Genomic DNA, 26,578 nt, shown 5'->3' with positions numbered 1-26,578 from the left:
TTTTATTTTTGCTTTACAAGTTCTTTGTCTCTTCCTCTGGGCTCTCTGTCATCCTCAGCTCCGACGTCTGGGCTCGGAAGATGTTCCAGTGACCTGGATGAGCAGAGACAGAGTCCTTGGAGCAGGAGAACAGAATTTATCCCGGTAACACCCTCCGCAGTGGAGGACCCACAAGGACCACGCTGGTGGGGAGAGAGATCTACCCGCAACGCCGGCCGCGGCATTGATTGCGCTGTTAATTGCGTGCAGGAGCTATCTATGGCCCCTTTTGACCCCAAATCCCATTTTATTTGCAAGGTGGCAAAGTCTAGGGCCAAATAAAACGGTCCTCTGACTCGTCATTCGAAAGCCAAAATTCACAGAAGCATTAAGGTTGAGAAAGACCTCCAAGACCATCAAGTCCAAAGAAGAAAATCCTAAGGATAATGTAAATTCATGTTTCTCGGGCTGTGGGCAGGGATGCCTCTCTCCTCCCTTCCATCACCCCCATTTTTTGGGGGCGGCTTGCCCAAAACCCCCACATTTACACTCGTTTTTCTGCTGCCGCCCCAGCCTTGCCTCTTCATGCCATCACCTACTGTCGGGGAAGGTCCTGCTGCGGAAGGAGAAGAAACGCACCCCCCCCGCGTCCCCCCACCGCCTCACCGGTGAGCTGCAGGCTCCCCGTGAAGCAAACGCGCCGGGGGAGCTGGGCAACACCCCAAAAATGAGCACAAAGTGTCCCGATCCCTCTTCTTTCCCCCCAGAACCGCCAGCATCCCCGTACGCGCGGCAGGTGGCTGGAGGTGTTTTTTCCCCTCTCGGCAGTCGCTTCCCCCGTAATCCCAGCGAGGATTATGCAGCCCTAATGTCGTCATCCCCAGGGGGGGAGCACATTTTCTAGCTGAATTAATCTCCTGTTGTGAAGAAATCACCGGCCAATGCTTTCCTAGAACTTGCAGCAAGGGCAGAGGGGTGGTTTCACAACAGGGTTATTTCTCAGGGGAAACTGAGGCAAGAAGCAGGGGCACGTGGCAGAGACCCCATCCGGGCATGGAGCCCAACCTGGGACTTGAAAATTCCCCGGGATTTGGTCAAGAGATGTTGTCTTGAGTGGAAAATAAATGAAAATAAACCTCCGTCCTCCCCGGGGCACTGGGTGTGCTGGTCCGCACGGGGCGGCAGAGCCGTTCCCGGTTGACCCCATGACCCGCGGGTGCTGGACAATACGGGAATGGCTCTGATCCGAACCCAACCCGTTAAACTCCAACCCAGCCCGGGCGAAGAGGCAGCCAGTGGGAAATAGCACGGCGCTTTCGCTCCGCGCAGGCACTCTTGGCATGTGCGCTGGCATTCCTGCTTTTTGTAACATTTACGCACATCCAAGAACATTAAGAATGTTTTGGGGTTTTTTTTTTAAATATTTCAAGAGTTTATTTTGTTTCAAATCCCTTGCATCGTTTTTTTTTTTCTTTTTCCCCCGTAACGCCAGATGGATCAGATATAAAAATCAAACCGTTTTACGGGCTTTGGAGAGACAAAGTCTTTGGATTTCACAAGCGTGCATCCACTTTTAGAAAGCTGGCTGCCCTTTCCGACACCGTTCAGTGAAAACGCGACTGCTAACCAGGAGCGTTGCGTGTGAAGGCAGGTCAGCCCCGACCCGGCTCTGTTTGCACAAGCCTTCTCCCTACGGCTCGCTCCCCGGAATTTACGCAGCGAAACCACGGGGCGGTTTGGGGCAGAGCCCGCCGGAGGAGCGGGGAGATGGGATTTTTCTCTCCCTACCTTCGTTCGTCCTGGTGATCAGCCTGAAGTTCTGTGCTTCTTGCTTGAACTCTTGCTTGCTGATCTTCTTGGTCTGTATCAGATGAAATATCCCTGCCGAGGGAAACAGAGATGTCAGGCTCTGCTGCGCTCAATTTAAGGCTCGGATGGGTTTGGATGCACACCCCTACGTCCCCTCCTGGGATGCAAAAGGGGACACAGGTTGCACTGGATGCCCCAAGGTCCTAGTTCGGTGCAGGACCTCCTGCCGAAGCCCGGTGGGAGTTTGGGAGTGAATCTGGGTTCGCCAAGGACTAGGACAAACGTCATTTGAAAACAATAACTGCTTGTTAAATCAGAATCCAACGGGGACACGACCATGTAGCAGGTGGAAGCGATGAGATGTTGTTGCTCTGAAGAGCATCTCGCACTGGAGGAGGTCTGATCTCCCCCAAAACCATAAGAGAAACAAATGTGAGACCAACAGGATCCTGGGATCCCCATCCTCTCTGCTCACTCTTGACCACCGATCTTCTCCAGCCATAGAGGTTCCTCCATCCTTGGATGCTTTCCTTTCCTGGAAGCAGCCAGGGACCAAAGTTTTCCATTTCTCTGCCTCCAGGACAGAAGAAAAAAAACCCACAAATGACCTCAGCAGAGATTGATATTTCCGTCCGTGCCAGCACCGTCCCGTTAATGGAGCTGCCTGACTCAGACATTTGACCCAAGAAAACCAGAACCTGTGCTCCACAACGGAAGCGACCTTTCTGCGGGATTAGGGGTTACGATATTCACGCTTGCCCACGGAGCGTGACAAACCGGGCAGGTATGCCTGGCACATCCTTCTCCACGTGTCCGTCCTCTCGCTGCTGGCCGATGGGAGAGCCGACACGGTCCCCCTTATTTGGTTAAGAGATTTTCCCCGATTCCCAGCAGCAATTACGCATAAAAAAAAAGAGTACGTGACGAATGGGAACCGGCCAGCCGTCCGTATAAACGAGATGTTACGGACTGTGGAAAGTTAATACAGGAAGTCAAAGACATCCGGAGAAATATGTGGCTATTCGGACTATTAATAAGTCCGTTAAGTGGGTTAGGAAAAGAAGCCCTACCAGTAACAAAAGAAGGCACGGGATGGAGATAATAAAACTGTTAATGACGCAAGAAAGGCACAAGTGTTCAATAAATCCTTCTGGTCTATACTTAGAAAGGAGCAGGAGGGTGCGCTTACAGTCCCCGCGGCTGACGAAGCACTTTCCAGTACATCAGTAACCATGAGGAGCTTTTAAACAAGAGCCGCAAGAGATAAACATCTTTTAATCAACCGACCTAGATAACGTTCACCCAAGAGCCTGCGGAGAGCTGGCTGAGACCTTTGCCCCCCCGGACGGTTGTTTCTGACAGATGCCAGGAGCCGGGGAGCAGCGGAGGAATGCGGACGATGCTCCGGCACGCGCGCGGAGAGCGCGGGGCGGCGTAGATAAGAATAGCCCGCTGCGTCTGCCGTTCGCCGAAGGGGCGATACGGGACAGAGCTGGGAAAAGGTGACGGCATTTCCCGGCAAGCAGATGCTGTCCGACAGACGGGATCGTTCTTTGCAAAGTTTAGGGTGGGATGGAGGGAGGTGGTGGGGCTGTTGGGCACTTACCACCCTTCTCGGTGCTTTAAGGGGGGCTTGTTAAGAGGGGGACAGGCTTTTCAGCAGGGCCTGTAGTGATAGGACGAGGGGTGACGGTTTTAAACTGAAAAAGGGGAGACTCAGACTAGAGATAAGGAAGGAATAATATTTTTTCACATTGAGGGTGGTGGGATATTGTCCCAGGTTGCCCAGAGAGGCGGTGGATGCCCCATCCCTGGAAACATTCCAGGCCAGGTTGGCCGGGGCTCTGAGCAACCTGATGTGGTTGGAGATGTCCCTGCTCCTGGCAGGGGGGTTGGACTGGGTGGGCTTTGGAGGTCCCTTCCCACCCAAACCCTTCTGTGATTCTATGCTTTAGGCACTGCCTCAGGACCAAAGACCAAGCAGAGCCTAGTAGAGCACAAGGAACAAATTAAGGACTAGCCCCATCTCCAAGGGAGTAATTCATCTTTCCTAATTTTTGAGAAATAAGCTCTTCCACAGAACCATTCTGTCCATCCTGAAATGGACGGATGGGACATATCTTCACTGCTTCTCTCTGCTGGCTACGTGGGGAACCAACATGACCCGTTAAACGTGGTACTTCACCCTGGGGTGGGGAGTGAAATGAGTCTAATTCAAGAAACTGGTCTCAGGACTTGCTAAATCATCTGCAAAACAAAGCCTGGGTGGATAGAGATGGGAGCATGGGTGTAGGAGGTCCATCCTAGCAGGACACAACCCTTGACCAGAGCCCTGCACTTTGTTTTGGGCTCATATCAAGAAGGATACAGAGAGAAGAGTGCAGAGCAGAGCTATGGGATGGACCAAAGGACCAGACATCTCTAACATCAAGGAAAGACTGAAAAAAAAAACCTCAACTGCTTAAACTGAGTGAGAGAGGACAGAGGCAGCAGCTGATGGCATCTTCAGAGGAAAGGAGTCTGCTCTTCACACCTGCAGTGGAGAGGAAGAGAAGGCCTTGAGCTGCAGAGAGGCCACACATTGGGAAATGTCTTCCCTTAGGAAGGGGTTGGTGGCTCTGGAAGAGATTACATGGGCCGTAGAGTCTCCCTGGCAGGAGATCTTCAAGCACATGCTGGAAGAGCGTGGGGACGGATGGTCCAGACCCCTGTGGTGAAACACTGGGGATTGCTGCACGTCCCAGAGCTGCAGGTTTTCAGGATGGAAAGGAATATTTTGGTCAGTGTCTAATCAACACTCTGGCAGGGTAAATGTGGGAAAGAGGTCCATGGGGGGACCACACCTCCAAATATAGCCCAGGCCTCCAGCAAGGCAGGGTGAAAGGCAGGAGTCAACAGCAGAGCCTCCAAACCATGCTGATCCCTCTCTGATCCCTTGTTGTCCTCACTCCTCATGATCTAAACCACCAGAAAGTCACATTTCAAAACTTCTGAGGTGCTCAGACCCCTAAAAACACGGGGAAGCCCCCACTGCAGCTCATCGGGGGGCTGGTCTTGCACCACGAGCAAGCTGGTTAAAGCTTTCGGCTGGGTGTTGGCACCAGTTTCTCCTCCCAACTCCTGCCTCGTGGAGGAAACCATCCCAGCACAGAAATAGATGAGGCCACATCGGCATCCTGAGCCCATACAAAGGCAGATGGACAGGCTCCAGGCGCGACTCGCAGCCTCTCTTCTCCACACACGCTGCTCTGTTGGTAGAGTGATGGACCATGGAGAGGTGGAATCCATATGTGACTGAGCTCATGCTCTTTCCCAATAGTAACACTTCGCTCTGCCAAGCAAAAGAGCTGTGTTGGCCTCGGGGACAAGGGCCTCCCCTGTCCTTGGCTGGCAGGGCTCGGGAGCTCCGTGCAGACGCGAAGCTTTTGGCCTCAGAAGGTGGCAAGAAGGTTTAGGTGGCAACCTCTGCCAAGGAGCGAGGAGAGGAAACGGTGGGGCCCAGACAGTGGAGGCTCAGAGCTGTCCTCCAGCTACAAGGTGCCATTGTGAAGGAGGCCTTGCTGAGGCAGGGGGGAGGACAGGGAGAGGGGCACCGTGGAGGACGGAGGATGGTGGGGGGAGGATGGAAACATGGTGGCAGCCAGGGCTTCATCTCTGGAGTTAATTCCTTCAGCTACTGTCAACGTGTGTCCACCCTCGGCAGCCGGGAAGAGCCAGCCCCAGGAGGGTGGAGGTCTATTTAAGGAGTGAGGTGAGACACAAAGGTACCCAAGAGACCAGAATATCTGCCTGAACGTGCCCAGAAGACACCAGCCACATGGGCTGAGGGTCATCGTATCCATAGGTAGGGTGCAACCAACCTCAAATGCTCAAGGCACAAGTTTCTGCAAGGGGTAGAGCATGTCCAATGGAAACTCAAGGTTGGGGCACTGCATGCTCTCCCAGGCCCATGAGAAACACCACACAAACATCTACTGGACCAAGTGTCCCCAGTAGAGATAGGCTCCTCTGATCCATAAGAGTGTTGCAAAGGTATGGAGGGGACAGAGCAAGAGATTGGTGCCATCCGATGGTGTATTTGCTGTTCTTTGACCTCTGGAGGACACACCAACAGAATCAACCAAATCCACCTGCCCAAAAAGTGGGCTGGGAGCAATTCATCCCCGCTGCGTGCACAGCTCTGCAGCGATGGATGGACCGGGGGGGCAGGAAAAAAAGAGCAAAAGTGAAAATATTGGAATGACCAAAACAATTTTGGGTTTTGTCTTCCATGTGCGTCTGGCACGGAAGCAGGCAGGTTTGGAGGAACACCTCCATGGCCCTTGCCTTGTTTGCCCACGTGCTGCGCCTCCGGATGGTATTGCAGCTTGTGGCAGGGCAGACTGGGGTCAAAAGTGGTTTCCAGCTCCTGGTCTGCATGCAACTGCAGCAGAAGAGTGTGAAAGGGGGCCAGCCTACTGTCAGCAGGTTTTGACTCACCACACAAGGTCTGGAGCACCACTAGAAAAGCCTGAAAAATGGAACAAAGCCTGGAAAGCACCAGGTTTCCACACACACCTCCTCCGTTGCTGGCTGGTTTCATGACGGGACTCACCTTTAATCAGCTTCCAGTTGTAGATTTCCACCTCTTCAGCAGGCTCCTTCTCGATCGCGATGGTCCTGAGGATCTCCTTGGAGGTCTCCGAGCTCGACGGCACGAACATGTAGACCAGGACGCGGTTGGGGTTCTTGCCACACCGGGTGGTGACTATTTCATCAGTGGGTTTGACTCTGGTTTCTGGGCAAAAACAAGGACAGAGGTCATTAAATGGGAGCAGGAGGGAGCTTGGAGGAGGTCATCTCAGCACCCAAGCTGAGGGAAAGGCATCTCATTGGGTTTGAGGCCACGTGGCACAGCCGCGCCTCTGAACGGGACCATGGCTCCCAAGGTCCCCAAGCACCGAGGTCAGCAGCAAAGGGAGATACTGCTAAGGGATCTGTGGACCTGCCCATCCCTGCATTTTCCATTTCCCTTGAGTCTGGCAACCTCTCTGCCAGCAGGGATGGGGAAGCGGGATTTTCTCCACCTGGATTCCCCACACCGGCTGCGGGGACCGCGGTGCCACCGCCGCCGCAAAGCCCAGGCTGGATTCCCCGCTCGCCATCTCCGCTCCCGGAGGAGCAACACCAGCGAGGCGAAGGGACGAGCCCGCAGCGCGGGAGCCAGCGCCGTGGCTCGGGCTGCCCGGGCAGCACGCCCGGCTCAGCCCCGTGGGTGGGCTCAGCCCCGGCCTCAGCCCCCTCCCCACACGCGGGGGGCGACGGCAGGGACACCCACACCAGGGGCGCCGGCGGGACCCCACGTGACTTTTTTGGCAACCTTGGTAAAGGAAAGCTGCTAATTTTTAATTTTTTTTTAATGTATCTGGAGTAATTAAGAATCCTCCGTGGTTTTGGAAGGAGATTTATTGCCTTTGGTTGTGGTCCTTGGAACGCGGAGGAGCCCGGCTCCGCTGAATTTAGCCTTGTTCTCCCAGTCATTTTGGATGCTGAAGCTTTTTACACTACTCGAAAGAAAGTGTGGCTATAAATAGACACGCGGGGTTTATTTTAGTAGGACAGTTATTTTAGGCCTGATTCTGCTCTCCCCTGTGCTTTCTGGGGTGGTCCTGAGCTCCTCTTCTCAGAGAGGGGGTGGGATTCCCAATTTAAAGGGGTGCAAAGCCAGGTTTTTTCAGCAAGGGGGAGACAAGCAGGCTCTGCGTGAGGCGAAGGGGGAAGGCTACAGCCCCTCATCCCTGCCACCGCAGAGGTCGGGGTGGAGGGGAACCTCCATCCCAGACCGTGAAGCTTCACTCGCTCCGGGGCTGCTCTTCGCAGCCCCACCTCCACGACAGGGGAGGAACCGCACGTTCTCGCACGTACAACGGGTGTTTAACAACCTCAGAGCTTGACGCTGGAGCCCCTCGATGGCCAACGGCGTTGGGGAGGAGGAGCAGGGACTCAGGGGTCCTGGCCAACAGCTCTGCCCCCCGCAACCATTATCATCTCCCCATCCAACCAACGCATGGCAGCAACTCCCCTTCAATGGGGATCCCGTTTGGAAAGAGAAATCACCCAGCGTTTCTCTCCAAGCCGCTGGGCACAAAGGAGGAGAAGGAGGACAGTCACGGAAACCGCCCGGGAGAAGATGGGCAAAACCTCCGTGCCGTGAAGCGAAGGACAACTCGGCCGAGCAACGTGTATGTGTGTGTGATTGCGATCTGCGAGTACTGGAAAGCAAGAAGAAAATAATACTGGCTGGGTCGGGGTGTCTAACTGGAAATAAACGAAGACTGAACAGCAGACAGGAGATGCCAGCAGAGAAAGTTGTAGATTTTAAACCAGAAAGACCCGCTATTACGGGAACGCAAGACTGAAAGAGCTCTGCTCAGTCATCGCATCCCATTCCCACCAGGCACCACGTCATAAATCCTGCTCATAAACCTATCAGAAAGCTTATTAAAGCAAGCTGAGCTTCTGCTCTTCATTCCCCTGGGGAGGCCATCCCAGAACCTCCCTGTTCAGAGGCTGGAAAACCTTGAAAACCCCAGCTGAAGTTATTCTGTGGCCTGTTTGCCCCCATCCTTAAATGTGGCAATGCCCCTTGCTTGTTCTCCCTGGTGAGACCCCTCCGTGAAGCCACCGTGAAGATGCACATCAGAGGAGCTCACCCAGGAACTGCTGCATCTGCAGTCAGGCTCAAAGGGACTCAGGTATCTTTAGTCTCCTCAGGGAAGCAGTGGGTGGTCCATCATCTAAACATCTACTGCTGAACGGCAGTACAGAGAGGTGAAACCTAGAAAACATTCTCCAGTGGGAACAGGAGAAGATCTCATGCCCTGCTACATCTTTGCCAGGTCTCTGGTTTAAGGTAAACAGCTTTCCAACAGCTATCCAAAGACCAAGAAGCAACTGAGACACCCAAAACTCATTGAATATGAAAAAAAAAAAAAGAGGCCCTCTCCACCATGTCCCAGCCTCAGTACCAGCCCAGTTCTACTGGCTCACCTCAATAGTTGTGTTCCTAACCCTCTCCTTCCAGGGACGGGGACCTCAACTCAAGTCCAAACCAAACCATAAGTGCCACAGATAACTCCACACCTAGAAAGTGTCCTCCTAATTTCAAACCTACATTTCAGCCACCACCATTTAACTCTATGACTTCTTCTCCCAGCTGGAGGTGTGGAGAACAGACCGTGCCCTCTCCCCAGCAAGCATCTTCTATCCATCTGAAGACTCTTAGCACGTCCCTCCCTGAGCGTCTTTCTCCAGACTACACCCACCCAACAGATGCAACCTTTTGGGATCAGTGCGGCTTCCTCACCTTGGGTCAGTCCTGCTGCCCTCCAAGACAGGCCAACCCTTACCTCAATGCTTGCCCTGCTGACCTCACCTGGTGCGAACTCAAGTCACCAGCTATGTGGACACCTGTCTGCCTGGGGCTTTAAATCAAGGCTAAAGGAAGGAACGGGAAGGCAGCTGCAGGAACGGGTGGGATCTCACCGACCTGGACATATTTTACAGCATTTCCCATCTACTCTCTCTGGATAGTCACACGGATACTCCTTGGGGCACGTGATCTTCTGGCAGTCCTGGACGCCGTCCCTGCAAGTGCAGAGGATGCAGGGCAGGAGGCCGTAGAGCCGGAAGACGGGGTGCCACACTTCCCCGTGGGAGTAGGTCTTCCCGTTGTAAACACAAGCTGGAGGAAAGAGAGAGAAGAGTCGCTGGTGGAAAGAAATCACCTCTCTTTGTACGCTCAAGGCTTGGTGGAGCTCAACACATTTCACTACCTCAGAAACGGGTGGCCCTGTTGTCTTGAGGAGCATGGTCCTCTGGCAGCACATCTGGCAGCAGTAGACACTGGGGTATTGCAGCCACCCCACCCAAGGAGGTGCCATGGGGCAGGGGGACCAGGCTCCAGGAGATGGAGGCTGCTGGGGTCAACCACCCTGGTGAGGTCAAGCGTAAGTGTGGGCAGGACCTCACCTGCCGCCAAGCCTCTGCAAGCCCAGGGTCTCTCCGAGGCTGCCACAGGCATGAAGCACAGTGAAGAGTGCCACCTGCTGACTCCTCCATGAAAATTTTTGGAGGTCCCAAAATTCCCTCCAGGGCTTCATCTCCAAGGACTGGAAAGAGCCCTTCTGGAGACACAGTGGTGGAAGAGCCCCCAAGAAGAGAAGGGACCTGTCTTTTCCCCTTTGGCTCCATGGGTTTGACTCCTCATCTCACTTTCCTACTGTCTTCTCCAGGAGGCAGACCACAGCACTGGGACAGATCCAGCATGTGGTGAGTAAGTGCAAGGAGGAACATCCTGTCCCTCTGCAGCACCATCCTGGAAGGACCACGTAAAGTCTTCCAGCTGAGCACCTCTCTTCCCAGGTCCCAGATCTCCAAAACAGCCCAAGAATCAACCTTCTTCCAGCCCGTCTTGGAAAGTTGTAGATTTATGCAGCAAAGGGGCTGTGGGCCACCACAGAGTGGCTGTGGAGGAGTGGGAAGTAGGACGTGGTGGTGGAAACCTGCTGCCAAAACATTACCTGGAGAAGTCAAAGTCCTGGAGAAGTCACCTTAGGCCACACACAGACTGCCTGGCCCCTCCATCCCTTACCTTTCTTGTGTTTCTCTTTCAAGACGATCTTCACGGTGGTGCCACCTCCTCCCTTGGGTTTGAAGCTCCTGGGAATGAACTCCAGGGAAGAACTGAGAACACTGGACACAGTGGCTCCGGGTGGCTTCCTGCCCATCGCTTCCCCTGAGCACTGGTCCTGCGAGTGCCTCTGTGAGCAGAGAGACAAAGGGGGCTCAGACCCAGGCAGCTGGGTTGTTCTCATTCCAAAGCACGCTGGAAAAAGCCATGCAGTGTCCTGCACATCTTCCATCAGGAGTGCAAGGTCCAGAGACCATAGGGAGGAGCAATGACCCAGAAGCCATCTTGGTGCCTGCCACCGCCTAAAGGGTGCTGAGAAGTTTTGTGTCAATGCCCCACACTGGTGTCCACCCTATGCTGCATGTGGGTCACCTTCATCGGGGCAGCACCCTTCTCTTCCCGCACTCAACCCAATGCCCTCGGAGAAGCACATGAGGTCCTACATCAGTGACGGAGGCAGATAAATGGGCTCGTCTTTTCTAGATACCTGCTGGGGAACCGGGGACTGGCTTCCGTGCCACCCGAAGAGGATCAGAGAGGTAAGGATGGGCCGTATCCTGCCCTCCCACCTGGCAGGCACCAGGAGGGTTGGTGTGGGGCTGCCAGCCAGCAGGACCAAAATCCCAGGAACATCCCGGTCTTCCAAGAGCAAACTGCCGGGACACGCAGCACAAAGGGTCCCCTTGTGTCTATTTTGGAGGTTTTATAGGTGGCGGAGGTGTGACGCTGGCGTTTCACCCAGCAGTATGGAAAAGGGCAGGGCCAGGAGCTGTAAGTGACCTAATCCCACAGACCTGGCGTGAGCCGCCCAGCTCTGAAATGTCACCGTGAATCAACCCTCGGCGGCCAAGGAGTCACTTTTTCCTTGCTGGGGCTGCCGATACAAATAGCCTGGGGAGAGTACGCCGGTGGCCAGCTCCAGCGCTGACACCTCTGTGGGAGTTACAAATGGGAGGCAGGACACCTCTGAGCCCAGGGTGGAGAGGAGACACCACCTCATGAAGCAAAAGCCCCCAGAGAGAGATTTAGGCCACCTGACTCTATGGGTAAGGGTCACATCTGGCTGTCGGTCACCTCTGAGTCTGCTCTCTCCATGTTCCTCAGCTGTTTTAACCTATTGGCCAACTTCACTCAAGTTGGCCAACAAGGAGGAGAAGCGCTCAAGATTTCCAGTTCCCACAAGTCTTTTGCTCTTCCAAAGACATCAGAGATGCTTCAGAAGCAGAGGACAGGAGTCTTTCCCTGGTGGTCTGAGGTCTGAGCCTATGCTGATAGCCCTCACCTAAAGTCATCTCCAAGACATGATTCACCTGCAAACCAGATGGTTTGTAAACCATGGTTCTGCTGCCCAAGGAACTGACCGCCCTCCTAGATCTGCTCTGGGTCGTTTCTTCGTAGAAGACTACGGCCAAGGGCAAATGGCCAGCTTCAAGCCGTTTGATGGGGCTGTGCTAGAAGCAATAATCTGAGTTTTAAAATGCAAACGTCACGTACAACACCTCTGTTTAACTGCAGCGGCTCCTCTTCCGTGGACTTCTCATATGAGCCATCTGCAAGGAAAAAGCATTGTCCTGTGAAACGCTGCAGGGCTGGACGAGGGTTTGCTCTTTCTTTGGCTGAAAGCAGCTCTCTTTAGGGTGAGGTCTGGAGAGAGAGAAGCTTTGAATATGGAATTCACATCACCCAAAGCAACTGGGAGCCGTACCCCAAAATCCCGTTATCCCCACTGACTATCAACAACAGCTCAGCTCCAAGAAAGACGTGGCCTTGTGGCTTCTGAAGTTAGGTGGCATGAAGACACCCAAGAGGTAGAGTATGAGGTAAGGGGGATGATCTGGCATTAAAAAGAAACCCAAAGACTTATCTCAACAAATAAAACTACGAAAGAGGAGCATAAATTACGGAGAGTTTGGAGGAGGAACCTGGAGGAGGTCATTATGTGGCCATGGCTGGGAGACCACCACGGCCTTCCAGCTTCATGAATACTTCTTGTATTAAAGAGTCATTTTATGCCGTGACTTCATCAAAGCACGCAAGAAAAAAATCTGAGCCCTCATTTTTTAATTTTCTTGTGCAACCAAGACCTAGCAAGTGGCCTGATTCACAGCACAGGCTTGCAAAGTCCTGCTAAAGCAGCTCGAAGTGGCTCCTGCCAGCTGGTGGCAATGGCTACGTCTCCCACCGCTGGCTCAGGAGCGGCTCCTGGGCTCCTCCATTACCTTTGCAGACCTGGCAGCAGGAATCGGGCACGGTTAGGGGTGAGGAGCACAACAGCTCTGGGCAGGTCACCAAGCCGCAGTAAATCTGGCCTTCCTAGGAGAGAGAAGCAAAAAAAAAAAAGCAACGTCAGCATTATCAAGGTTTGGACAGGGGCGTATGTCACAGAATCATAGAATCACAGAATCACAGAACGGTTTGGGTGGAAGGGACCTTCAAAGCCCACCCAGCCCAACCCCCCTGCCAGGAGCAGGGACATCTCCAGCCACATCAGGTTGCTCAGAGCCCCGGCCAACCTGGCCTGGAATGTTTCCAGTGATGGAGCATCCACTGTCTCTCTGGGCAACCTGGGCCAGTTGTCACCCATGTTGGGGTGCCACTTCAAATTGCAGGTCTAGCATAAATCACAACCCCCCAACAGTCCACCCTCAGATGTCACCAATCGTCTAGCAACTGCTGAAAGCTGAAAATCTGCCCCGCCGCACTCCTGCAGGGTACGGCATGGTGGGTGGTGTCCTCTCCTAGCACGGCTGGTCCACCAATTGGCAGTCCACGTGTTCACGAGCCGAGCGGCCTTCCCCAAAAAGGGGGAGGCAGTCCCTTGCTCTCAGGCATCATTGGTCCTACCAGATCTGAAAGAGCCACCACACAGCTGCAAACTTTGCCTAATGCCCACCAGTTTGAAGTGGCACTAGAACCTTTTCTCTGACATCTCCCAGAACAAGGATCTGGAGAAGAGAGGTGGAAAGGAGAAGCGTGATGCTGAACCTGGACCCAGGTCTATGCCGCAGGTCTGCCCTCCCTCTGTGTTGGGTCGTTCGGTAACACCAGAGCCAAAGGACACAAAGACACCGGGTCGAGAGCTGTGGATGGACATTGAGGTGTAGACCTCCTTCCACTGGTTTGGTGGTTAGCTTGGGAAACATCATTGCTGTAGTGGTTCAGGCTGAAAACCACAGGCCAAGGCCAATCTTGACCTCAGTGCACCCCAGTCCCACTTCAGCCCTCGGATTTGCACCATTTGCTGCAGGGATAAGCTTTTGCTGCTTTGCAGAAGGGTAGCAGAGGATGTTCAGCAGCCCAGCAGCCAGACCTCAACAGCAAGGTCCTCTTCTCCACGCAGCAGTTCCCTTTGGGGCATCCCCAAGTTCTCACTCAACCGAAACCAAGAAGTCAACCAAGGATTTCCTCAAAAAAAACCAAATCACAGCCACTTCTTCTGCCATCAGGAAGCCAAGATGCTGTGCAGGGGATGTGAGGAGGAGGAGGAAAATCTGGTAAACGAGAGGATCTGGTGGAGGTCACTGCAAACCAAACCCTGCTCTCCACTTGAGGGACCTGCGCAGGGTTCAGAACTCCAGGGAGTGGGGTTTGGCCACGCAGCCTCTTCTTTCTTTCTCCTTCTGAGCGGCAGCTCACGGCGAAGATCTGCCTCAGGCAGGGAAGAGCAAATGTCATAAAAAGCAGGACTTATCCCGGAGGCTCCGGTCTCGGGGCAGTTTTCAAAGAGGTTTAGACCAGCTGTTCACGCAGCTGTTCTAGCAGCTGACAACACCAGACACAGCCCGGCCAGACCCCGTCGCTGCAAGGCTCCGCAGCCACCCTTTTATTTTCCTCCTCGTATCCAAGGCGCTACACTGCCGAATAAACAAGAGCCTGAGCGAGAGCCAGCGCGTCCGAGAGGGACACGAGGGTCCACGGGCTCCTGGGGACGGTGGCAGACGGAGTGGGAAAGCAGGGCCAGGTGGGCACCTACAGTTGGGTCTGAGGGTCCCTTCCTGGCGTTTGTCCCCAGCTGGGTGGGCTGGCATCCAGTCAGGCTCCATCAGAGAGGAATCGGCCTCAGAAGCTGTGTAATTTCTACATCTAAGGTATTCCTCTTACCACCGAGCTCCAAGCCGTGTAGCTCCGAGGTGTGCGTGAGCACCAAGGGCTCAACCCAGCCATTCTGGTATCACAGATACTTTACTGTCAAGCATCATAGAATCATGGAATCACAGAAGGGTTTGGGTGGGAAGGGACCTTCCAAGCCCACCCAGCCCAACCCCCCTGCCAGGAGCAGGGACATCTCCAACCACATCAGGTTGCTCAGAGCCCCGGCCAACCTGGCCTGGAATGTTTCCAGGGATGGGGCATCCACCGCCTCTCTGGGCAACCTGGGACAGTGCTCCACCACCCTCAGCATAAAAAATTTCTTCCTAATATCCAATCTGAATCTGCCTCCCTCTATTCTGAAACCATGACCCCTCGCCCTGTCCCAGCAGGCCCTGCTGAAGAGTCTCTCCCCACCTTTCCTGCAGCCCCCTTTGGGCACTGGGAGCCGCTCTCAGCTCTCCCCGGAGCCTCCTCTTCTCCAGGCTGAACAGCCCCAGCTCTCTCAGCCTGGCCTCAAGGCAGAGCTGCTCCAGCCCTCTCAGCATCTGCGTGGCCTCCTCTGGACCCTCTCCAGCAGCCCCACGTCCTTCTGCTGTTGGGGGCTCCAGAGCTGGACGCAGCGCTGCAGGGGGGTCTCCCCAGAGCGGAGCAGAGGGGCAGAATCCCCTCTCTAGACCGATGATCTCAGCTGATGGTAACCACCATGTCCATGCTGTTGGCATAAGAGAGGGAAGGGGCTTGGGCTTCCTCACCCCTTTTTCTTTCCTGGCCCAGCATAGTCAAATTATTTGCTGCAAGCAAATCACGGACCGGTGGAGCCTGCTCCCACCCAAGGACTCTGTGCTGGGCAGTGAAAGCCACGTCTGCAACCTTCTTCTTTACGGCAGAGGCTGTAGCCGCCGCGAGCAGTTCCCCACAGCGTCCAAGTCCAGCGTCAGCGCTTTCGATCCCCCTTCCTCACTCCCTCAGGAGGAGGAGGAGCTGCTCCATTTATCTCCCGACACTCAGCTCCTGGCACGCGTGGTCCTGTGCTCTACACACCTTCCCCATCACGGCTGGCCGGGCTGCCTCACGCTTCCTTGAGCAAAGCGTCGGGGCTCGGGTTTTGAAGGGTTTTTGCAGGATCCCAGCCTGCGGGAGAGGGTTGGGTAGAGTGGAGCCAAGCTCTGACTCAGGGCATTGCTGGAGGCTCAGGGAGGAGGAACGTCGGTGCTGGCAGATGGGTGATGGATGAGCAATCCACCATGGGGATGCGCGCTGAGGACCACACAGCATCCTGGTCGCCGTGGCAGCCCTCAGGTAGGGCAACCAGGAGCATCAAGGAAGATGGGCAGCCAATGGTCCTGCAAAGGTCACTGCAACTTGGTGGGAACAGCAGATGCTTCCTGCAAATGTTTTTTTGTAGGCATCCTGGAAAACTCACACGTATCTCCAGAGCACGGCTCTGCACAGGATGGCCCGGAGGGCTGACAAACACATTGCCAGAGCTTCTGGAGGAGATCAGCTCCTGCTGCAGCCCAGCCACCTGGGTGCTCAAGGAATCCCATCGCTGAGTTCAGCTTCCACTTAAATCCAAGCAAGGGGGGAGCAGATCACCAGGCACCTGCCCATCGGCATCCCTGATGGCTGCAAACGCCCCCATCTCTCTGACATCATCTCCTGGATGCATCAGGGGTGAGCTCCAGCCACGCAGGGCAGGCGGCACCATGAGACCCAGGCACCACCCAGCAGCGGTTGGGAGCCACCAAATCATTTCTGGAGCTCAGCTGGGTCGCACCAGCACAACACGGGGCTCGACGCACCAAGATTTTCTGAAGCCCAAGAGCTGGCACCAATGTTGCCTTGCAGGCATGCTGAGCTCCTCCAGGTCCTCCAGCTACAAACCACACCTGTTTCGCACCAAGCACGTACAGGGAAAGGCTCCCGGTTGTCCCCTCTGCCGTACGATGCCTCAGTGGGGCAGGCAGGATAGCTGGATGCTGCGGGGACAGCCCCAGCACCCCATCCCAAGGATCCTCAGCGGGGTCCACCCAGAATTGGCCCATGGGATCTCCAGTGAATAACTCACCGTTGGAGCAGCTGGTTTTGTGCTGTTCCCACCAGGGAGGAGATGCAGGCAAGTCCTTTGTGCTCCTGCCCTAGAGTCTAGCAGACATTCGCAGCACACCCTGCTCGGTCGAGGCCAGACAACGCAACTGGGTGGAGGGGGAAGCACCCAGCTCTGCAGTGGTCCTTAGTCACCGGGCAGTGAGGACCCAGCACCATTTCAGAGAAAGCTCAATCTCCAGCCCTGATCCTGTTGATAAACCATCCCACCATGGGCTGGCACCACCCAATGGTCCTCATGAGGTTTGTAACCCGGTGGGACATTGTTGGGGTGCAGGAGCAGACCCCGAGCCCTCCCTGCCTCCCAGGTAGCTTACGGAGCAGCTGCACTGCACACACTGGTTCGGCTGACGGCTGGGAAAGAGCTCGCTGGTGGTGAACATCTCGCCTTGCTGGTAGGTCGTCCCGTTGTACTGGCAGGACTTGACGGGTGCCCGCAGGCCAGAAGGGGAATGCGGCTCTGGAAATGAGGATGAAAGAGCAGCAGGGTGAGAGCCAGCCCCTACCCCTGTAGCTCAAGTGCTCGGCGTATTCCCCATCAACCCGACCCAAGAGGAGGAGAAGCCCTCTACACGCCACCGTTATCGTGAAGAAGTGGCCAGGGTGTTGCATGACACAGGGGGGATTCAGGTGCCCAAAAGCTTTTGGAGAATGGGGTTGTCCTGACCACGCTGAGCTCATCACAGAGGTAAAACCTGGAAGACCTCCCAGGGTCTCGTCCCCTGCCGTGCCAGAGTGGTGGCAAAGCTAGTCAAAAACCACCGGCGATTTGGGAAATTAGAAAAATAAACTTGGAAAAAAATTAGGAAAAAACCCATATTTTTAATTTTTAGCTAATTACCCATGGGAAAAGCCCTTTTGATCTGACCCCAGCTGATGCTGAAGGTCATCACATCCAGGGGAAGGGAAAATTCAAAAATTTTATTGAAAATAATCAATTTTTTTTCCTGTATCCAACACATTTTGCAATTATCTGACTAAAGCTGGCTTCTGGTTTGTCCCTGAACTGTGAACTGACGGTTTGTCCCTACAGGGCTCTTGGGGAGCTGGAGAAAGTGGTCTGGTAGAAAGCCGCTGTCCCTCAAAGTGACATTTTGGGAGGGAAAGAGCAACTCCAGCTGAGCTGTCGTTGCCACCACGATCCCACGAGCAGGGCCGGATCCAGCACGGCCACACTGCCCCAGACATAAGCATTCAAGTGACAGCAGTTGAGGTACGCCCTGCAGGACAATGGCCACCCTGTCACCCCCTCCCCGTGGGATGTCCACCTACCCAGACACCGCGGGCAGCACTGCTGGGGGTCCGTGACGGGGCTGGCGCACTGCAGAGCCGGGCACTGGATCCGGTAGCACCTGATGTTGGCATTCTGGGAGAGACAGAGAGAAAGACGGTTCGGTCAGACATGTTCACCCCTGCACGAGGAGGAAGATGTTGAATGATGGCCCCATTATCGTGATACCTGGCCAAGGATGCCTCTATCCTCGGCTCGCATCCCATTGCCAGCCAGCTCATGGTCCCATCTCTCGTCATCAAAGATCATTCATGGTCCCACAGCAGCCACGAGTCACCTCCACCCACAGCCCACCAACGCTACTGAGATAGCTCCCTCACAAGGTCAACTCAACATTCCCAAGAGGATGTGGGGCTTTGCAAAAGGAAAGAGCTCAATCCAACGTCCCTACGGGACTGGAAAGGGCTTCTCTGGTCAAATTAGACACCAGAACCAATCTACTTAAGAGCTGCAACGCCCCAACGCAGCAGCATCCCCACCACCTCCCGCGGCACTGCCTGGGGGACATGCCTCGGAGCAGCTGCAGCGGATGCAGTACATCAGCCCCTGCGGCTCCAGGTAGGGGTGCCAGCTCTCTCCGGGGCTGTACTTCTTGCCGTTGAAGTCGCAGAACATGTCCGGCCCTGAAAGTCAACCAAGAGAAGCTACATGAGAAAAAGGGATGGTCCTTGGGAGAACCTCTCCTCCATCCACAATGAGCAGAGCAAGGACAGCTCGGTGCCTTCACGCTGTCCCCCACGAGCAGCTGACGGCCACATCCCAGGGACCAATCCCCAGACTGAACACATTCCCCAAAACCCTTTTTTTTGGCCACAATTTTTTTTTTTTAGCCTGGGACCCAACTGACCAAATGGCAACTGCTCTGCGCAAGCTGGACTCCCGTTGCAGGCGAGGAACAGAACAGAACGTGGTTTTGAGGCGGAAATTCAAGTCATCTCTCTAAAATACGTCAGTAGAAACACTCGTTTGAAGATAGACAGGTGATTTCAGGGTAATTCCATGGGACTGAATTTTCCCCAGAAGGGCTGTGATAGGGGATAGGGGGGAAGGGGGATAGGACAGCCTGAATTTATGAGACATTTTCACTGTCACTCACAAAAAGAAGAAGAAGAAAAAAGTTATTTCTGGGGTAGAAACACATTTTGAAGGAAAACCTTTTGCTCCTTCTAAGAGCTTCAGCTCATTTCCTCTGCACACGGGCAGCCGAGCATCAGCCCTAAGGAGCAGGACCGTGCCGGCTTGCCCCACCCCACCAGGCTCAGCCCCTTGGCTTTACTGGATTCAACACAGCACTGGTCTGGCTGGAGTGGGTCATGCTCTTCATTTATGGGGCTGTCCACAGGGACAGCAAGTCCACCTCGTCCACTTTTTGCCCCCAAAAGCACAAAACCATGTATTTTGCTCCTCCTACATCCTGAGAAGAGCCAGTTTCCAGCCAAGCTCCTGAACTGGAGGTCTCTGTCCCAGAAATGATCCCAACGTGCCTACACCAGCACGGGTTTAACCTTGCTGCCACACTGGGAGAGGGATGAGATGGTGCTCAGCAAGACTGGTGAAGGAGATCCTCTTTGGAGACCTCCCTCTCCTCGGATTTCAGCAGGTCCCTATCAACCCCCTCCCTCTCCAAGCCCTTGGTGACACACCAACCCTTTGGCTGGACATGGCCAGCCTGCAGCAGGACCTGTGGGACAAACCGTAGCCATCATCACCAGCAGAACCCACAGAACTTTGGCCAGAAAGCCCAGTTCAGTCATCCTCAATGTTGACATCAAAAAGCATCGCCTGGTCCTACAGGACCGAGCTCCCACCCCAGTCAGACCTGCAGGAACCTGGACCCCGTAACTCCCACCACAGCCTGGCAGCTGCTCCCGCTCTCCCATGGCACCTCCTCAAACGCCAACCAGCCGGAGGGACATGCCGGGGCTTAAACTCTTTCATGGACAAGCACATGCCTGCCCGCGTGCGTTATTAGTGGTTTCAGCGCTCGCAGCCCCGCTAAGAACTGAAGGTGATTTAAAAGGTTACGTCATCGCGGGGATTTGAGGTAGTTTGGGTGATTACGTTGTTTGAAGGCGGCGGCGAAGTTTTACTCTCCCTGAAGCATTTATGGGTCTTTTAAAACCTCGCAGCACTCTGGGGACGCGAGGAGATTGGAGAGGGCTGTTTTCCAAGGCATGGTGCCCAGCTCCCGCCGCCCGCCGCATGAAGTCGGGCAAGCCGGCAGGTGCTGAGCCAGCTACGCTGCTGGAAGGACTCCTCAACAAATAGCAGAGGGTCCCCAAAATGAGATCGGTGGCATTGACCACCCCAACGATGCTAAAAGCCATCCCATACTGTGCTCTGTCACCTGGGGCAAAGCCACAGTCTAGAGAGCCTGGTCGGTGTTGTTCCACCTTGCCAAAGCTGAAGACGCCACCTGCTTAATGTGTTTCTCCCACCAACCAGGCAAAATTCATGTGAATATGCCATGGTGGGTTGCCATCCCTCCTCCAGCTTCTGACCATCCTCAGGATGAAGCCAAGTGATGCTCTACCACAGGTGGTCCCTTTGGCCATCAGGAAGGTCAGCCCTATGGGTCTATGATGATCCTCATGAGTCCCTTCCAACTCCAGCCACGCAGGTCTGCCAGCAGCCTTGAGCTCCTCGTTGAGTCAATGGCTTCAAGCACATGATTCTCCAAGCTGTACCTTCAAAGGAGGTGGCCACCAGCTGCCCAGACCACCTGGCCCAAGCACTGTGGTGTGGGGCCAGCGTTGCGTCTAGAGAGTTGGAGATTTGCAACGATTTGGCGAGGGACAGGCAGAGGCATTTTCCTTCCTTTTCCCTACTCAGATCTTTACATCGTCCCCATCGCTTGCTCCAAACCTCTCGACAAGTCAGCAAACCCACATTCCTGGCCACGCACGACACGAGCTTACAGCAAACCACGCAAGAACCGGGAGCATGTGGCTGGAAATGGCAGAAACCCGTGAGAAAGGGAAAAAAAAATTCCACAAAACCAAAAAAAACAATCATCATTTTGCAAAAGGGTGAGAAAATGACTTCATTTTTCCCTGCTTGCAGCATCTTCATGAATTACGCTGAGGGTGAAGAAATCAAGTTGCCTTCACGTGACGCGGGCCCGCTCAGCTTGCAGGCTCCCATGCCAGTTGGCTGCTTCGTCCAAACATTTAATCACAAGTGGAACCCTGGTTTGGGTCCAGCCCTCGAAAGCAGCCTGATTCATGTCTGCAGAGGGCCCGCTGGTAAAATTAAAGCTGACTGGCAGCGCCGGGCAGCAGCAGACACTTGTCCGCATCTCAGTAGCACTATGCCGCATATTTGGCAAGAGGCGCCGGCGCGTTGGGTTAAAAGCAAGCTGGGGATGGATGGAAGGAGAGGGCTTAAAAGCTGGAGGCTCTGGATCATTTTTTCCCATGCCAGGCTAATAATTTCATTTTCAGAGGTCAAACTCTGGATATCTTCCCAACTCACTTGGAGTGAAAAGCCATTTGTGGCACTAAATTGCTCCCATGCCATTGAGTCTTCTTATTTATTGCGTCTTCGGCAACAGCACGCTCACAAAAGTCACGTTGTTTTACTTCTCCTTTTCCAGAGAGGGCTCCTGAGCTGCAGGGTTTTCAAGGCTGCAGAACCAAAAATCCATATGAAGTCCTCACCTTGTTTTCCTGCCCAAGGACCACGTGATCCCTGGGCAGAAGACGACAGCTGTGGGCCAGCCTGGTCCACACCACCTTGGAGATACAACCAGAGCTTGCTGATCACAAGCCAGAGGCTCCACGCTTGGAGGTGGCCCTGTGGAACCTGGAAGCAGGAGCAGAGCTGGAAAGGGGTGAGCTCCCCATTGCAAACACCTCCAAGAACAGGTCCCACCTAACCAGTTTCATCTCAAATACAAGGAGCCCCCGATACAAGACCCTGCTCTTCAGTGGACCATTATGGGTTGTATGAACAAGAAAAAAACAACTGCAAGACCATGGAAATGATTCCTCTGCCACCCAGAAGCAAGTCCTGCGGCCTCATGACCAGAAAGAGGGTGGGAGATGCTGTGGAGAGCGACTCCTCCACATGGGAGCTGCTCTGCCTCACCCACCTCGGTGGGCTCTCCTGGCGACATCTTGGGTGTTTTCTTGGGTGAAGGCCACCTGGTTACATCCAAATCATTGAATACCTCAGGTCAGGGACTTGGGCCAGTGGCGTGGTCCAGCTCATGTCCATACCCACATGCTGGGACCGCCCTGGCCCCGCTGTCCCCAGACATTTGGCAAAGCCCAAGTTGGCACCAGCCAACACCATGCTGGGAAGCCCACCCGCAGCAAAAGCCTGGATATCCCCGGTCAATGCTTGAGGGCAAAGCCTGGAAGATTTAGGACTGGTATTGCGGGAAGCTTTCCAGCTACCAGGAGAATTAAACCCCAGAAGAGGCTATCACAGAGGCTCTGGGACACCCTATGAAGCCTCTGGAGCAGCATCTTCATGAGATCGTCTAGAGATGTCAGTCCAGGGTGACAACCTGAATGGCATGGAGAAATCCCTCCTGCACTGCCTTTGGTGGCCGCTGACATCTCTCTCACTCCATGAGAACAGCCCCGATGGCTCTTTTGGGATGTATTTCAATGGCTTCATGCACCAGCCATCAACAAGATGCCATCCTACGTCTTCACAATCTGCTCTAGATCCAGTGAGAGACCCAAGGGGAGATGGGCGAGATCCCACGGCCTCCTTGTTGAACCATCAAACCGGCCAGTGTTGGTGAGACCACCTTTGGACATCTCCTGGCCTCACACACAAAGAAGTCCCCTCACACATCCATGAGACCTGTCCCTTGAAGTTCTCCCACCTGCTGACACAGCCCGTTTGAGCCAGTTCCTTGCACCCCTCCACGTTTGCAGTGGATGAGGACGTGCCCATGGGCTTCCCACGGTGGTGTGACTTGTCCCACTGCCTGGGCACTTTGACTATGGCTGAACCAGGGGCCAAAACAGGACAGATGGTCTCCTGCACCGATCCCGAGCCTGTCAGCAGGAACCACAGCGAGCTATTAAACTCACACCCGTGACGGCTACTGAAATACCGTGTCCTGCTGCCAAGTCCTTCTTGGGCTCAGCCTCGGCCAGGCTCACTTCACCTCCCTCTGGACACAGGGAGACCGATACTCAACGAAGTCAAGCCACACGCGTGTGCAAGACCCTGCCCCTACATCCCCCACTCCCACGCTGGGGTTTCCCACACCCGAGCAGAGGGTCTTGATGGGTCACGGGAGGTTCAAAGCTGCTTTTACATCACCGCTCCATCAGCCCAGGGAATGACTCCCACTCGCACGCCCAGCTGGGTCTCTGCACACGCAGGATCACCGTGTGAAGGTAAAGCCTTGACCTAGAGAGGGGCTAACGCACCTGCAAGACCCCAACGCATGGAAAATGAGGGTAACGATCTCTCCTAATTTGCTCACCCACCGCAGAAAGCCACCGCCAGCCCCGTGCCTCGGTTTCCCTAGCAGGGACTTTCACTCCAGGTACCAAACCAGCTCCGGGAAGGATGCTACCGAAACATCCCACAGGTCTCACCCCGTTTCTTCCCCGTTTCACCCTGTGGTTCAGGGGTTTCCACCATCTCCGCGTCCCCGGGAGATCGCCCGTCAAGAGAGCACGTCCCAGCCGGGCTCCCGGCCCCGACAGCTTTTTCGGAGGCCACGCACCTGCCAGCCAGCGCCGCGCCGGGCGCGCGGGGGGTGTGTTTATGCAACCCGGTTTGCGAGTTTTAAGAGCGATCATAAATAAAGCGTAAAAAGCGCCGTCTGGTACAGAAAGTCCAGGCGCTCCCATGACAGCCTTGTATTTATGAAGGGCTTAAAACGCAACTTAGCTGCGAAGAGACCGGGTAAAACACGCTGGGCCCTTGACATGCGGCATCCTAACGGCTTCGCTGACATCCAGCTCGCTTCCCACGCGTTCGCCTTGCTCACTCCCGGGCTGGGAATTTCTTCTCGGGACTTTGGGAGCTTGGAAAACTCGGCAGCTTTGCAAACGCAGCCTCACGAAGCATTGCTGAGCTTCCCAAGCAAAATCCCGGAGCCGGAGCATCCCCGCGGGCTCTGTAAGCAGCGGACGCGGCCCCGTTTCCCTCCTCGCCTTCCCAAGGGGATGCTCCGTTGTCTAAAGCGGGGTGTGCAGCCCTCGCCTCTCCCTTACGTGGCCAGGATTCGCTTTCCATCCCCATCCTTCCCGTCCCGGACCGCTCCATCCCTCATCATGCCGGATTCAAACTCGTAGGGCAGGCGGATCCTGCAAATGCCCTTTTCTCCAGGAAACCACGTTAAAAAGGAAATGAAATGGCAACTTCCAAGCTCCTGGGCAAAAACCGCCGGCCCGTGCTCTCCAGAGATGCTGGTGTTTAAACGCCTGCAGCCAAAAAACATCATCGCGCTCAACTCTTGCCGCCGAATTACTCACAGCAGACGGGCTGCGAGCACATTCGGCCCAGTAACCTGCGCCTCTGATATTTTTTCAGCTGAGAGTGTAAATCCCCTAAAATAGCCTGTTTCTGCGGGCAAATTCTTCTTTTCTGACTTGCCTTCGGGCCCAAGCGTTTCTGCTTCTCACCTATTTTTAGCCACGACACTGTAGGTCTCTTGGCTGATGAGCCTGCTCATAACTAATTTATTCCCGTCTTCGTTCTCCCCGAGCGCTCGGCCGCGAGAAAAAAAAAAAAAAAACGTGAGGCAGCGAGCTGCAGAGGTGGATGGTGGAGAAAAGCCCACGATTTGATGAGGACCTTGGCACCGAGACCTCCTCTGCCCTCGACCACGCGGCACCTGGAGCCCCGGCCAAGCCCCTCGCACCGTGGGATGTGCCCCACGGCAGAGCCGAAGGGATGCGGAGCAGGGGGACGATCCCGGACCTCCCTGCTCCAATCCTGCCCCGTCCCACAGTCCTCAGCCCTTATCACCATCTTAAACCCTAAAACCAGACCTCAGCGCTTCCTCCCAAAGCAGACAAACCCCATTCATCCTGGTTTACGCCCAATTTAGGGGCTCTGCCACCATCAGCGGGCACCTCCAAAGAGCAAACACCTCGCCCAGCAGCCGTTTCACCTTCTGGAGATGTCTCCATCCTCTTCCTCAGCTGGGTACCACGGTCAACGCGGCCCTGGCAGAGGCAGGGAGTCCTGTCCTCCACATCCAAAAAAACAGACGCTGTGGTCCGAGCTCAGCGTCTTCGGGGAGCCCAGGGAAGGGAAAGGAGCCAAACTCACCCGGATTTTGCTCTCCAGGGCTCCACAGCCCCATCCACCCGCCTGCCTTTCCCCCACCCCAGCACACCCAGCGCTCACATTTCGGGTCGGCGTTCCAGGAGGACGATTATCTGCCGAGTGCCTCTCACGCGCGGCTGGCAGCGGGCAAGTCGTAAATCACCCTAACGCAGCCACCGACAGACTCCGCCGGGATTTTGGGAGATTAAAGGGGAGAACAAACGTAGGGACACAACGGGTCCTGCTCTGGTTTGGTCAGTGCTCGAGTGGCTTTGAGATGTTGTAGGGGTGCCCACCACCCACTGGTGGGATCCCAGTGCCTTGCCCAAGCCAAAGTCACCTCCTGGTCCCCATTAACACCTCCAGCACCCTCCAAGATGCCAAAAAGCCTCGACCAAGTCCTTCAAGCCTTTTTGTCCAAGGAAGCACTGAACCTCCTTTCCTCATCCCAAATCCTGTCTGCCCCAGTTGGCCAGCTGGGAGAAGGAGCAAGGAGAGAACAACGGACATGGAGATGGACAAGGGATGGATGGGGAGATGGATGTGGAGATGGACATGGAGATGGACATGGAGACAGACACGGAGAAAAGCCCCCAACTTTGGTTTGAGGGGGTCGTTTCCCCAAACTGCCCATGTCCCCATCCACCCTCAGAGGGGAGATGCACCCAGGTGGGGTGGGATCCGCGCAGGGAAGGGCTGTAATTCACCCCCTGCCCCGCGTGATTTCTAGCCAATGAGATGGGGGGGTCCCAGACCTTCAATGCGTCCCTGCCAGCCCACGAAACCCCACAGCCCCCTCACCGGCATGCAGCAGCGTGCTCAGCGCTGTACGTCCCCACAAAGCAGCTGGGGACAGCGGTGGGTGGAGAGGGACACAGCCGTGTCCCCAAGAGTGTGGGATGGGGGGGTCCAGCTTGCTGCATGGCCTGGGATATCCCATCCCATCCCACCCCATCCCATTCCCCCTCACAACTTCTTGGGAACCCCATCGATGGGGAAACTGAGGCACAGAGGCACCCAGCGCAGCCGGGAGGGGACCGAAAGCGGGGTGGCGGTGGGGGACTTACGAGCCCGGGCTCGGCTTTCGGAGGCGAAGAGGAGCAGCAGGCACCGGAGGAGGAAGGCGAGGGGACCCGTCACGGGAAGCATCGCAACCCGGCGAGCGGCGACCGGAGAGCTCCGGTCCCGGTGCCCGGGGGTGTCGCTGCCCGATGTCCCGCTGCCGGTTCCGCTGCGGTGTCCGGGGATGTTGCGGTTTCGGTGCTGGGGGTTTTCGCTCTCGCTGCCGTTGACCCGGGGTACCGGTGTCCGGGATGCCGAGGTGCCGGTTCCCGGAGTTGCTGGGGTGCCGATGCCGGGAGGTACCGGTGCCGGGGGGG

At 55.2% G+C, this 26,578-nt stretch overlaps 1 protein-coding gene across 1 annotated transcript; it reads right to left on the bottom strand.

Annotated features, from left to right (window-relative positions):
- Positions 1-26,348, bottom strand: CHRDL2 (chordin like 2). Its single transcript, XM_086743235.1, has 11 exons — positions 26,267-26,348; positions 18,459-18,571; positions 17,930-18,023; positions 16,975-17,117; positions 12,679-12,772; positions 11,954-12,009; positions 10,421-10,589; positions 9,317-9,511; positions 6,383-6,565; positions 1,768-1,860; positions 1-93 (listed from the first exon to the last, which is right to left on the bottom strand). Exons 1-11 carry the CDS (start codon positions 26,346-26,348, stop codon positions 14-16), a joined length of 1,302 nt encoding a protein of 433 aa, XP_086599361.1. The 3' UTR covers positions 1-13.
- Positions 26,349-26,578: the final 230 nt, after the last annotated feature.

The sequence above is a fragment of the Chlamydotis macqueenii genome, chromosome 1, assembly GCF_036417535.1.
Source record: "Chlamydotis macqueenii isolate bChlMac1 chromosome 1, bChlMac1.mat, whole genome shotgun sequence".
NCBI lineage: Eukaryota > Metazoa > Chordata > Aves > Otidiformes > Otididae > Chlamydotis > Chlamydotis macqueenii.
Note: the sequence above shows the minus strand (reverse complement) of the source record. Positions and strands in the feature narration are given on the sequence as shown.